Source organism: Gopherus flavomarginatus, chromosome 9 (assembly GCF_025201925.1).
Source record: "Gopherus flavomarginatus isolate rGopFla2 chromosome 9, rGopFla2.mat.asm, whole genome shotgun sequence".
NCBI lineage: Eukaryota > Metazoa > Chordata > Testudines > Testudinidae > Gopherus > Gopherus flavomarginatus.
Genome location: NC_066625.1, coordinates 34,000,270 through 34,013,901, shown reverse-complemented (window position 1 = coordinate 34,013,901; position 13,632 = coordinate 34,000,270). Strand labels below are relative to the sequence as shown.

The following is a 13,632-nucleotide window of genomic DNA, read 5'->3' as shown; positions in this document are numbered from 1 at the left end:
AAATCAGTTATTCTCTCAAAGAAGGAAATCAGGTTAGACTGGCATGATCTACCTTTGGTAATCTTCTCTGTTAATTTAATTATTCTTTCTTTCACAATTTGTTATAAAATCTTGCATACTACTGAGGTCAAATTTACAAGTATATAATTGCCTGGATCCCTTTTGCCCCACTTTTTAAAATATAAGTATGATGTTCTCAATTGTCTAGCCATATGGTACTACTGCTGAATAGATAAAAATCCTTGCTACTGGATTAGCAATTGTATATGTCAGTTCTTTCAATATTCTGGGGTGGAAGTAACCCAGTCCCCCTGATTAGAGCACATTAAGGACTTAAGTTTTTCTTCCACCTCAGAAGTGGTACTTTCCATTTCTAGACGCTCATTTCCATCAGCCATACTGCCTTCATGCACGTGTTCTTTATTATCATGATGGCTGAAAATGGAGGCAAACTGTTCATCTAGTTTTTGGGCCATAGCTGGATTACCTTTAATCTCCTTCCCATCCACTGCATAGCAGCCCAACCCTCATACTGCCTTATTCTCTTTTTATTTATATAACTAAAAAACCTCTTTATTATTTATTTTAATTTCTTTGACAAGAATGAATTCAGCTGGACTTTTAGCAATTCTCACTTTATTCCTATATTTTCTAACCTCCCCAATGTACCTTGCTTTGCTGATCACCCCAGGAGCTCTGCTTACTCCTAATAACCTTTTTTTGATACTGCCCCCACAGCCATTAATTTACTGCATCTCCCACTGAAGTCTGGATTCAATGCAATGCTTCCTTTTACCGCTTGAAGGGAGGTGCTGCATCTAGCACAGCACAATTTCTTGGCAGCTACTGAACTGTGAAAAATAGAGTTGAATAAAATTAGCTTTGATACCAAAATGTGGAACAGTACAATTGTGATAAATCCTATGCCAAAGGATCAGTGTGAAGATGTAAAAATTATTGTCAAATGTAGAATTTTGCATTGTTCTGGAAGTCATGGTGGCTTTTTCAAATACTTTGCTTAAATAAAGGATCATCATGGGATCAGCTGATCAGATTTGCTGATAGATTTATCATAATGCTTGCCAGAAGACTAGCTAGGGTAAAATCTGACCGTAGTGGGCTGTCCAGCGCAAGGCTCTCTGCATCACCTAGTCCTGCATGGGGTATGTATGTAGGTTGGGATTGGGGGGATTTGTTTCTTTTTGGTTTTTTGTCCAGAATCAACTGGCTAACCTGCTAAACAAAGGTGTTTTTGCATACACTGCGTGCCACAGGACTGGCCTCTGTGCCAGCCTGTGTGATGATAGGTCACTTTGGAGATAGGCTGGAAAAGAGTTGCAGATCTGCATTTATAGACATCCAGTGGCCCTACTGTCCCATGCAACTGACAGACAACAAAAAAGTGGCAAATTTTATGAATTCTTGTATACAAATGCTAGAAGTCTAAATACTAAGATGGGAGAACTTGCATCCCTGGTATTATAGGCATCACAGTAACTTGGTGGAACGATGATAATCAATGGGACATGGTAATACCAGAATACAAAATATATAGGAATGACAGAGTAGGTCATGCTGGTGGGGGAGTGGGACTATATGTGGAAGAAAACAGAGAGTCAAATATAGTTAAAATCTGAAATGAATCAAAATGTACTATAGAATCTCTATAGCTAGAAATTCCCTGCTTTAATAATAAGAGTATAATAGTAGGACTGTACTACCAACTACCTGACCAGGAAGTTGATTGTAAAATTATTAGAAAGAGAGAAAGATTAGAGCAGGGGTCAGCAAACTTTCAGAAGTGGTGTGTCGACTCTTCATTCATTCACTCTTATTTAAGGTTTTGTGTGCCGGTAAAACATTTTAACATTCTTAGAAGGTCTCTTTCCTTAAGTCTATAATATATAACTAAACTTTTGTTGTATGTAAAGTAAATAAGGTTTTTAAAATGTTTAAGAACCTTCGTTTAAAATTAAATAAAATGCAGAGCCCCCTGGACCAGTGGCCAGGACCCAGGCAGTGTGAGTGCCACTGAAAATTAGCTTGCGTGCCACCTTTGGCACCCGTGCCATAGGTTGCCTACCCTTGGATTAGAGAATATAAATCTCAATAATAATGAGGGATTTCAACTATTCCCATATTGACTGGGTACATGTCACCTCAGGACAGGATGCTGAGATAAAGTTTCTAGACACCATTAATGAATGCTTCTTGGAGCAGCTAGTCGTGGAACCCACAAGGGATGAGAGGCAATTCTTGATTTAGTGCTAAATGGAGCATAGAGTCTTGTCTAAGAGGTGAATATAGCTGAGCCGCTCAGTAATAATGACCATAATGTAATTAATTGTAACATCCTTGTGGGAGGGAAAACACCAAAGAAGTCCAGCACAGTAGCATTTAACTTCAGAAAGGGGAACTACGCAAAAGTAAGGAAGCTAAACAGAATTTAAAGGTACAGTCACTAGAGTGAAATGTCTGCAAGCTGCATTAAAACTACACCTCTACCTTGATATAACGCTACCCGATATAACACGAATTTGGATATAACACGGTAAAGCAGTGCTCCGGGTGGGCGGGGCTGCGCACTCCACTGGATCAAAGCAAGTTTCATGTAACGCGGTTTCACCTATAACATGGTAAGATTTTTTGGCTCACGAGGACAGCATTATATCGGGGTAGAGGTGTATTTAAAAACACATAATAGAGGTTCAAACTGAATATTCCCCAAATTAAAAAAAAAACCAAAACAATTTAGAGGATCAAAAAAATATCACCATGTGTACACAGAGTAAAAGAAGTGATTAGTGGCAAAAAGGCATCCTTTAAAAATTGAAAATTAAATCCTCTTGAGGAAAATAGAAAGGAGCAGAAACTCTGGCATGCCAAAAAAGAATTTGAAGAGCAACTAGCAAAAGACACAAAAACTAACATCAAAAACTTTTAAAGTATATCAGAAGTAGGAAACCTGCCAAACAATCAGTGGGATCACTAGATGATCGAGGTGCTACAAGAGCACTCGAAGAAAAGGCCATGGCAGAGAAGCTAAATGAATTTTTTGCATCAATCTTCACTGCAAAGGATGTGAGGGAGATTCCCACACTTGAACTTTTCTTTTTAGATGACAAATCTGAGGAACTGTCCCAGATTGAGGTGTCCGCAGAGGAGGTTTTGGAACAGATTGATAGATTAAACAATAATAAGTCACCAGGACCGGATGGTATTTGTCCAAGAGTTCTGAAGGAACTCATATATGAAATATGATCTATTAACTGTGATACGTAACCTATCACATAAATTAGCTTCTGTACCAGGTAGGATAGCTGGTAGGAGGGAGGATAGCTAATATAATGGCAATTAGTAAACCTAAGTACAAAACAAATTGGATGAATCACAAGATACCTAAATGAACACATTATTTAATTGGGAAGACTCAACATGGCTTTTATAAAGAGAAATCATGCCTCTTTGAGGGGTCAACAAACATGGACAAGGGTAATGCAGTGAATATTGTGTACTTGGATTTCAGAAAGCCTCTGACAAGGTCCATCACCAAAGGTTCTTAAGCAAAGTAAGCAGTCATGGGATAAGAGGGACAGTCCTCTCATGGATCAGTAACTGGTTAAAGGACAGGAGACAAAGGGTAGGAATAAATGGTCAGTTTTTAGAACGGAGAAAGTTAAATAGCTGTGTCCCCCAGGGATCTGTTTTGGGATCAATGCTGTTCAGCGTAGTCATAAATGATCTGGAAAAAGGGGTAAACAGTGAGGTGGCAAAATCTGCAGACAATAAAAAATTATTCAAGATAGTTAAGTCCAAAGCAGACTGTGAAGAATGATAAAGGGATCTCACAAAACAAGGTTACTGGGCAACAAAATGTCTTATGAAATTCAATGTTGATAAATGCAAACTAATCCCCATTGGAAAACATATTCCCAATTAGATATGTAAAATGATGGGGTGTAAATTAGCTGTTACCACTCAAGAAAGAGATCTAGGAGTCACTGTGGATAGTTCTCTGAAAATATCTGCTCAACGTCCAGCAGCAGTGGGAAAAAAAGCTAACCGATTTTTAGTAACCATTAGGAAAGGAATAGATAAGAAGACAGAATATATCATAATTCCACTATATAAATCCATGGTATGCCCACACCTTGAATACTGCATGCAGTTCCAGTCACCCCATCTCAAAAAAGACACTTTAAAATTGGGAAAAGTACAGAGAAGGGCAACAAAAATTAATCAGGTATGGAACAGCTTCCACATGAGGAGAGATTTTTAAAAGACACGACTGAGGAGTTGATATTATAGATAGGGCCCTACTAAATTCACGGTCCACTTTGGTCAATTTCATGGTCATACGATTTTTTAAATTGTGAATTTCATCATTTCAGCTACTTAAATCTGAAATTTCACAGTATTGTAATTGTAGGAGTCCTGACCCAAAAAGGAGCTGTGGGGGGTCGCAAGGTTATTGTAGGGGGGGCTTGCAGTACTGCTACCCTTACTTCTGTGCTGTTGCTGATGGTGGCGCTGACTTCAGAGCTGGGCAGCTGGAGAACGGCAGATACTGGCTGGGAGCCCATCTCTGAAGGCAGAGCTGGAACCTTAGTCAGCAGCCACCACTCTCTGGCCACCTCGCTTTGAAGGCAGCAGTGCAGAAGTAAGGGTGGCATGGTACGATATTGCCACCCTTCTGCGCTGCTGCTGGCAAGGTGCTGCCTTCAGAGCTGGGCACCTGGCCAGCAGTTGCTGCTCTCCAGGCACCCAACTCTGGAAGCAGTGCAGAAATAAGGGTGAGAGTATCACAACCGCCGAAAATACACAAATACACAAAGTAAAACTGTTTTCCCATGCTAATTTCCCCCCCCTACTGTTACTCACACCTTGTCAATGGTTGGAACTGGGCCATCCTGATTATCACTACAAAAGTTTGGGGTTTTTTTCTTCTGCTGATAATAACTCACCTTAATTAATTATCCTCATTACATTTTTTTCATTTTCTCTGTGTATATATATATATTTTCCTACTGTATCTTCCACTGCATGCATCTGATAAAGTAGGTTTTAGTTTTAGCCCACTAAAGTTTATGCTCAAATAAATTTGTTAGTCTCTAAGGTGCCCCAAGTATTCCTCATTCTTTTTGCTGATACAGACTAATACTGCTACCACTCTGAAAATAACCTTGTGGACCCCCCTACAACTACCTTTTGGGTCAGGACCTCCAATTTGAGAAACACTAGTCTCCCCTGTGCAGTCTATATAGTATAGGATTAAAGCACATAAAAGACCAGATTTCACAGTCCTTCATGCGTTTAGCTGTGAAGTTGGTAGGGCACTAATGATAGAGCTCTGTAAAATTATGAATGGTGTGAAAAAAGTGCATAAGGAAGTGTTATTTACCCCTTCATATAACACAATAAGCAGGGATCACCCAATTAAATCAATAGGCAGCCGGTTTGAAACAAACAAAGGAAGTACTTTTTCACACAGTGCAGAGTCAACCTGTGGAACTCATTGCTAGGGGTTGTTGTGAAGGTCAAAAGTATAACAGTTTTCAAAAAAGAATTAAAGAAGTTCATGGAGGAGAGATGCATCAATGGCTATTAGCCAAGAGGATCGGGGACACAACCCTTTGCTCTGGTTGTCCTAAGCTCTAACTGACAGAAGCTCAGAGTGGATGAAAGGGAATGGATCACTCAATAATTACCCTGTCCGTTCATTCCCCCTGAAGCATCTGGCATTGGTCGCTGTCAGACAACAGGATACAGGGGTAGATAGACCATTGGCTTGACTCAGTGTGTCCATTCTTGTGTTCTTATGTTTTATTGTAACACGCTGGCTGGAGAAGCAGCTGGGAAGGTGGGACAGGTCTAGGCAACCCATGTTGGGCGATGGATATCATTGCTCCCACCTCTCCATATTCCACCCACATAAATATTTAATATTCATACTTTATGTAGGGAAGTGAATTTCACTTTCAGAGAGGTAAATTTAGGGTGGGATTTTCAAAAGTACTCAGCATTAGCCTAAACCTGCTTCCATTGAAATCATTGGGAGTTTACCATTAACTCCAGGGGAGCAAAGCTGAGCTAATGCTATATATAGCTTGAGTATTTTGTTTTATTTTGCCTTGTATATTTTTTCTATCGTCAGACTCTTTGTTGGAAAGTATTTTTCTTTACTTTATATAAAGTAAGATTTTGTGGTTATTTTTTTCTTAGATAAAAAACGGTTAATCTAAACTGGAAAATCCAGTTTCCATTGGAGTTGAAAAAGCCTATTAGCTCCCTCCTGTGAGGCATTGGAATATTACAAATGTCTCCCTCCTCATCGTTTTGCTACCCATAACTCACTCTCTCTCTCTGTAGTTCTGTATGCATTCCCAGATGAACAAAAGCTTTATTAAGCTGAAGTTAAAAAAAAGAAAATCTCAACACGTTAAAAGGATATTGTAGTTTTCTCAAAAGAACCACAAAAGTTTACTCCGGAAATTCAAAATTAAAGTTACACTGACAAACAAACAAAACCTTCTTAGAAAGTATGGAAACACAGTGTTAGAGTCCCACAAAGAACTTTAGCTCTGCCTTTGTTCTCTGCCAGCCTCCCACTCTGCATGTCCATCACATCTGGTATTTAAGATGAAAACATGTTTATAAAGAAAGTTTTGAAAAGGACTATTCATCCTGTTTCAGTGGATCCTAAATCTATTTTATTTGCACCGTTCGCCAGTAGAGTCAAGGAATTCAAGAGTATGTGGCTTTGATACTCTACATATACTTCTGTGATACTTAAATGTGAACCTCTGCCCCAGTGATTTGGTTACCTAATTTTTGTTCAGGCTCTAAAATGTGAATAGTCCCAGGTATACTAACTATGAGTCTATGCTTAGTCTCACAGCATGAAACTTTGTAAAAGTTAAAATTCGATATACTTTTGGGACATTTTCCCAAGCCATTGTCCCAAATATGGTGTCTCTTGGTGATAAGCTGTAAAAGTCTCTCTCTCTCTCTCTCTCTCTCTCCAGTAATTCAGCATGGTCTTAAAGAATGGAGGAGTAGTTTGATATAGCAATATAAAGACGGACTCACTTTGGTTTGAATGCTTTAGTAATGTACAATTAGTGGATCAGCAAGAATGAGGTAGTCCAGTTAGATCACTTCAGTTTTCAGAATCACTGATCCTGTGAAGTTGTGTCTGGTGTGGAAAGGACTGTCTCCTCATTTTCATTTGCTCTTTGGGCAGCATGATACACGTCCAAATTTTAGGTAGTTTGGATGACCATAACTTCATTATGTTACTTTCTCATTTTCTATTTAATTTTAAACTGAATATGAACTGTGATTGTCCAGACTAGCTAATATTTGTGGTTTTTTAAAGTTATATTTCTTTAGGTTTGTTTCCTTAAATAATTGATAGTTTTGTGCAACTTTAGCTCCCGTGTTAACTACATTTCCTCCCTCCCCCCTACCCCTGGGAACTATCTTGGATTTTTTTTTTCAATTACATTCTTCAGTAATAGGAGTCTCGTGCTACATGGGAATAAATTTCACTTTTCCCTAGACCAGTGGTTCTCAACCAGAGGTCCGGGGCCCCTTGGGGACCGCAAACAGGATTCCTGGGGGCTGCCAAGCAGGGCCAGGATTATACTCATTGGGGCCCAGGACCCCGACCCCCGCCATCTGGGGCTGAAGCCAAAGCCTGAGCAGTGTAACATTGTGGGGGTCCCTGTGGCATGGGACCCTAGGCAAAAACCCGGCTTGCTACCCCCTCACACCAGCACTGGCTTTTATGTGCAGAAAACCAGTTATTGTGGCACAGAGGTCCATGGAGGTTTTGTAGCGTCTTGCAAGGGGGCCTCAGAAAGAAAAAGGTTGAGAACCCCTGCCTTAGACTGCATTCCGCTTCCCCATATGGTTCACTCAGCATGTAAGAGGATTGGGTCTTTAGTTTGTGAGCAACTGAGGCAAGGACTGTTTCTTCCCAAAGAGTGTTTTGTGCAGTGCCAGCTACACTGGTGTTTGCTATAACAAGTACAAATGGACTGCTGAAGGAGCATGTGAGCTGCCAACTGGCCTCCCAAAGTTCTCAGCATGACTTCTTTTTATGCACTGAGGTCTTGCTGATCCAGTCAGTCATGAGCCCACACTCTCCTCCCATTCCTTGTTATTAAGAAGTTACTGAGCCTGATATCTTAGGAGAACTTCTGTTGATTTCAGAGGGCAGCTTCTGTCATGCTGTCTGGCATTGGGAGAGCTAGTTCAGAAGACTTTAAAATGCTAGAAAAGCATCTACCCAAAATGTCTTTAAGTCTGAAGCCAACTGATTAACAAAGTTGTTTACTGTTCATGCATATTCCCACTTTTCCAATGTTCTTAAAGTTATTTTAAACAACTTGTCTGAGTTACAAAAGCATTTACTTCAAAAAACAGCCCAATTTTTTTTTAAACAGGGAAAAATGTGTGGTTTTTTCCCACTCTCTCATATCTTCCAAGTGATAGAAGAGATTTTCTTCAAGCTTTTTTTAAAAAATGGTTTATCTTTCATCTTTTACTGAACACTGATTGTTTCAGGAAGTTATAAGCAAGTGATAGCATGAAATTATGCACTGATTAGTTATGCAACATTAACTATAGCAATTGGAGTGACCATATTATTATAGGTAAATCAGATATGTTAAGTGATGCATTGGGAGAAAAAAAATCTTGGTTTGTGCTTTCATTTGTTCCAGAATGGCATTCTTTCTGGAGGAGGTGATGATTTGTACTAAGCGCCTGCTGGAGGTGATTGCTGGCTGGCTGCCTCGACATTTCATCGGTGCAATCCTAGTTTCCCTCCCGGCTCTTGCAGTTTTTTCACATTTCACCTCTGACTTTGAAACCAACATACATGTAAGTTATAGGACAATGTATCCTGTCTAAGTTTCTCTTAGATTTAAAGAGTAGATTGCCTCCCTCCTTGTCTTCTCCCCTTCCCCATTCCCTTCATCCATGTGATCTATATCTCTCAAGAGGATAGGGCTGATTCTGTAAGATGGAATTGCTATCAGTTTTTTTACAAGCTTTATCTTTAGGCAGAATTTAATGTAAATAAATTTGAACACATTTTAGGAATTTTTCATTATATTAAAGGATGATTTCTGAGCGGGAATTCCTCTTTATCCAATGAGATGCTGAATATCCCTAAGGACTTGCATGGCTCATTGCTGAAGTTCAGCAGCAGTAATGGTATTCGCAGTGGATTGTGTCTATCTGTCATATCAACAGCAGTGCTGTGTTTGCACACTGTCAAAATAGGTGGAGTATTTTCAGCAACACAAAAATGATTCGTCCTTTTCTAAATGGCCCTGTAGCTCTTTTTGTCTATGTAATTTGGTGAAGTTTCCAGCATATTAAAGCGATATTTTCTTTAATTTAAAGGTGAAATTTTTCCTCATTGAACCAGTTGTAGAACTGTGGGCCTGTAATGGGGTGTGACACCCACAACAGCACCAAAAAGAGTTAAATGCATCTGAGAGGGTTGGTAGTCTCACTGTTTGCACCTGGGGAGGGGATGGATTTAAAAGAGGAGATAGAAAGTTAGTTAGAGAAGAGGAGAGATAGGAAAGAGAATATAATGAATTCTCTCTCTCTGGGAAGGGGCCTGTTACTTGGAGGGAAGAGGAGCAGTCAGTCTGCTCTGGAGATGGCCTAAGGGACAGTTGGGTGATGCTGAGGGACAATGGCCTGCCTGAAACCCTGGGAAGGTGGAGAACTGTGCCAGTTCTAGACTGTGTTAGGGAGTGAGGCACAGCAGACTGTGTATAGATTGGAAGATCACACAGTTGGTGTTAGGAGTCGTATGAGAGCAGACTAGTACCCCTGGAACTGAGTGGAACTATGGAACTGATATTCCAGAGAACAGAGGATCAGATGGTACCAACCATTCTTCCTGAATTATGCAGAGGCAACTGGCTGTGTTCAGGGAGCAGCAACAGGCTGTCACCAGTCCTCAAGGTTGGGGGACTGGAAAGCAGGGACTGGTATCACATCCCAGTCACTTTTGTGGGACTACAGGAAGATTGGTGAGACAGGCAGTGGAGGTGGTTTGCGCTGCAGTGGACAGTCTAGGAGTGATGATCAACGTTAAGCTGAGACAACGAAACCCTGAAATAAAGGGTGGTTCTACTTGCAGAGTTTCAGGATGGTGCAAGAAGCAGGCCCTGTCAAGAATTATAGGAAACTCTGGGTAACTTTGTGTGGATAGTCCTGGGGAACTGACAGAATTAATAACTTGAACAGAGTTTTTCAGGAACTCAAAGTCTGCAATTCAGGCAGGGGAACTGAAGACACCTAGAATTACACTTTTGACTGCTGGAGAACAACCTGTCCTATATAGGGTGACAGAACCCAAGCAATACAGGAGCTGAACCTGAAAGGTGCTGAGCCCCTTCAACCCTTTTTGACTTCTGTTTGTCTTACATAGGCCCATTCCCTAGAGTACTTGAGCACCTCCTACATATTTTAAAAATACATTAACTTTAACAGTGGAATTTGTGGGTGCTCAGCCTCTCTCAGTTTCAGGTCGTATGTGCTGAATGCCCCAAGTAGTAGCAAGTAAGAACGGGATTCATTACACAACTGTTCATGCACTACCCCTTTTTTTCCTGTTTCAGATCCCCCAGAGTTATTGGGCTGTTGATTCACTCACCAAGAGATGTTCCAGCTGGCCCTGTGCTTGGTGATGTTGCTACAATCATGGAGCTCTGGGAAAAGGGAACCAGTCTGTAGAGGGTCAGGTAAGTGCCATATTTTACTATGACATGGTTTTGCAAAGTTTTTTTTATTCATAGCATTATATATCCTCCCCGGATGTAAAATAATAATAATTTAAAAAAAAAACTTTCCAAAGCCATGCTTACATAGTAAAACACAACACTTACTGACCCTCTAGAGGCTGGCTTCATGTTGGGGCTTCACTTGAAGTCAGAACCAGTGCCCTGCCACTTCACGAGACCTGAAATGGGGGAAAAAATCAATTTAAACCAAGTTATGTGCGGAGGTTTTTTTAAAATTCAGCTTAGCTATTTCTTAGTTATTAAAACATGGAAAAACTGTGATCATGGTTTAAAAAAATGTAAGTAAGTTATGTAAGTTTTACTAGTTTGCCTGTTGTGGATAAACTGTTTTGTAATTGCAATGTGGCCTTGCTATTTTGTTCAGCTGTTGTTGTGCCCCTGAAAACATAATAAAGCATTCCAAATTTTCAACTTGTAAAGCAAAGCAGTGGTGTCCCACTCCACTCACAATGGAAGAGATTATGGCCACCAGAAATCATAAAGAGCAGCATAGTTAATGCTAAGGAGAATAAGACCTGCAGTACAATTTTGTGGAGTTCTCTATTTTAACACTGGATCTTCAATGATTTTCTTAACACAGCCCTACTTAGTACCTTAAGTAAGCCGGATTTTAGCATTTGACTATTGCAATATTGCATTCTGGGGAAATTAAGATATGTCTCAGAAAGCATGTGCTTTGCACTTCAATTTACCTATCTAGTAAAGACATGAAAAGAGAGGTTTTCTGAGATTCTTGGATTTGAGACCTGGAACAGAAAGGAAAGATGGAGAACTACCCCTTCAGCTTGGCACAAATACCAGTTTCACAGAGCATCAATTAACATTATGTTAAATTTCTGCCCACTTTTGTTCCTCAAAGGAATAATTATCCATGTTGAGTTCAACACTTAGCAGAATAATAATGTCCTGCAAAATATATTATTAGGGCCAGACAGTTTGACAAGAGTTTCTGGGGCTCAACACATGTTATGTTTTCAACCCAGAAGTATAATTTGGTATCCAGTTTAAAACACAGGTGTGATTTAATGAGAAGCCTTAGGAGCATAACTGAGTATATGATGGTATCTATGAATGCTCAGACTCAATGGCTTGAATAGGAGGAACTTAGTACTTTACAAAGGTGAGCTGAAGATGGAATTGTAAAAAAGTAAAACTCAGAACTCCAGCTAATTATAATTGTGATACATTATCTGTGGTAGACACTTCCTTGCTTATTGGAAGCAAGAACTTTTCTAGACTTGTAATGCTGTTTACTGAAATTCATACAAAGGTATCAAAGTTAATTGAAAAGACAATATACTTGGTTATTTAATGTATGGATCATTTTTATTTAAGTAGAAATTGTGTTCTTACCATTCAGATCATTGAATGCCTTTATTTAAATTGGCATCTATTTGTGTAGGGGCTCTAATGGAAAAGAAAAGGCTAACTTGTCATTCTTTCTGTTCATTGCAGTATACCATGTTTATGTGTTGTGCGATTCTCATCACCATTGTCCAGTACTGTAACTTCTGCCAGCTGAGCTCCTGGATGAGATCATCACTGGCCACTATTGTAGGAGTGGTGCTCCTTATCTTGCTCTACATCTCTTTATGTCCAGATAGGTGAGTATTGCATGTTATCACTGTAGGCAAGGTATCATGAGCTTCATTTTGCCTCAGGATTAACTAGTTCAGTCCCAAAACAGGAAATGTTCATTCCTGTGGAGAGCGGTACAGACAGATGGGTTGGGTCCTGTTCTCTGTTGGTCAGATAGAGAGGTGCCAGTTTGAATGAAGCATATCTGCATATGGTTCTGCCCCTTCCTCTAGTCCCTGTAGGTGGGTTTTGCAGTTTGTTTCCTGCCTTGCTTCAAGAAGCCGCTCATGTCTCTGGCTGATCAGCCATCTTGGCTTATTTTTTCCTTGCCCTAGCTCAGTGTTTCCCAGACTTGTGATGCCGCTTGTGTAGGGAAAGCCCCTGGCAGGCTGGGCCGGTTTGTTTACCTGCCGCGTCCGCAGGTTCGGATGATCGTGGCTCCCACTGGCTGTGGTTCGATGCTCCAGGCCAATGGGAACTGCTGGAAGCGGCGTGGGCTGATGGACGTACTGGCCGCCGCTTCCAGGAGCTCCCATTGGCCTGGAGCAGTGAACCGTGGCCAGTGGGAGCTGTGATCGGCCGAACCTGTGGATGCGGCAGGTAAACAAACCGACCTAGCCTGCCAGGAGATTTCCCTACACAAGCAGTGTCCCAGGTTTGGGAAACACTGCCCTAGCCGTTACTCAAAATGGAGAAAGAGTAAGAGAAATGGAAGAAAACTGTCAAAAAAGTCAGACTTTGTCTTAACTACTATGGAAATCATGAGCCCTCCATCATGGGACTAGGTTGCTTGTGTGCTCCACCGCACTTATATAAGAATCGCTTGTGTTCACCGCCATCAGTTCCTAATGGGAGCAGGTCTGAATCCAGACGGTTTTGCCATGTTTCAGGCTGCCTCCATGGATTTCTCCATCATTGCCATCTTACAGATCCATCTGGGAGGACATCTGCATGATTTCTAGGAAGATCAGTCTCAAATACTAGAATCCCTTTCCTTTAATCTGTTTGAAAGTACCCCACCCTTGCAAGTGATCCATTATCAGACAGCTCTTCACAGATTCTCTTCTCCCTCCTGTTTAGAACGCTCCACTCTCCGAAGAAACTTCCAAGACATGCGCAGGTTCTTTTTGTCCTCTTGAATTCTGTCCAAGGATTTATTTTTGGATTTCAGTGATGAGCAATCCCTGTATCTGACTCTGCAGCTTGTCCTTGGGGAGTG

The 13,632-nt window shown here is 40.7% G+C and overlaps 1 protein-coding gene across 6 annotated transcripts in view; it reads left to right on the top strand.

The window, feature by feature from the left end:
• Window positions 1–13,632, top strand: part of ADCY9 (adenylate cyclase 9) — a 191,149-nt gene that overhangs the window by 143,707 nt on the left and 33,810 nt on the right. For all 6 annotated transcript variants that reach the window (XM_050968073.1, XM_050968072.1, XM_050968071.1 and 3 more), the window contains 2 exons: window positions 8,730–8,889; window positions 12,291–12,439. In XM_050968073.1, the coding sequence (XP_050824030.1) occupies window positions 8,730–8,889; window positions 12,291–12,439 (309 nt within the window). The remainder of the gene's footprint in view (window positions 1–8,729; window positions 8,890–12,290; window positions 12,440–13,632) is intronic.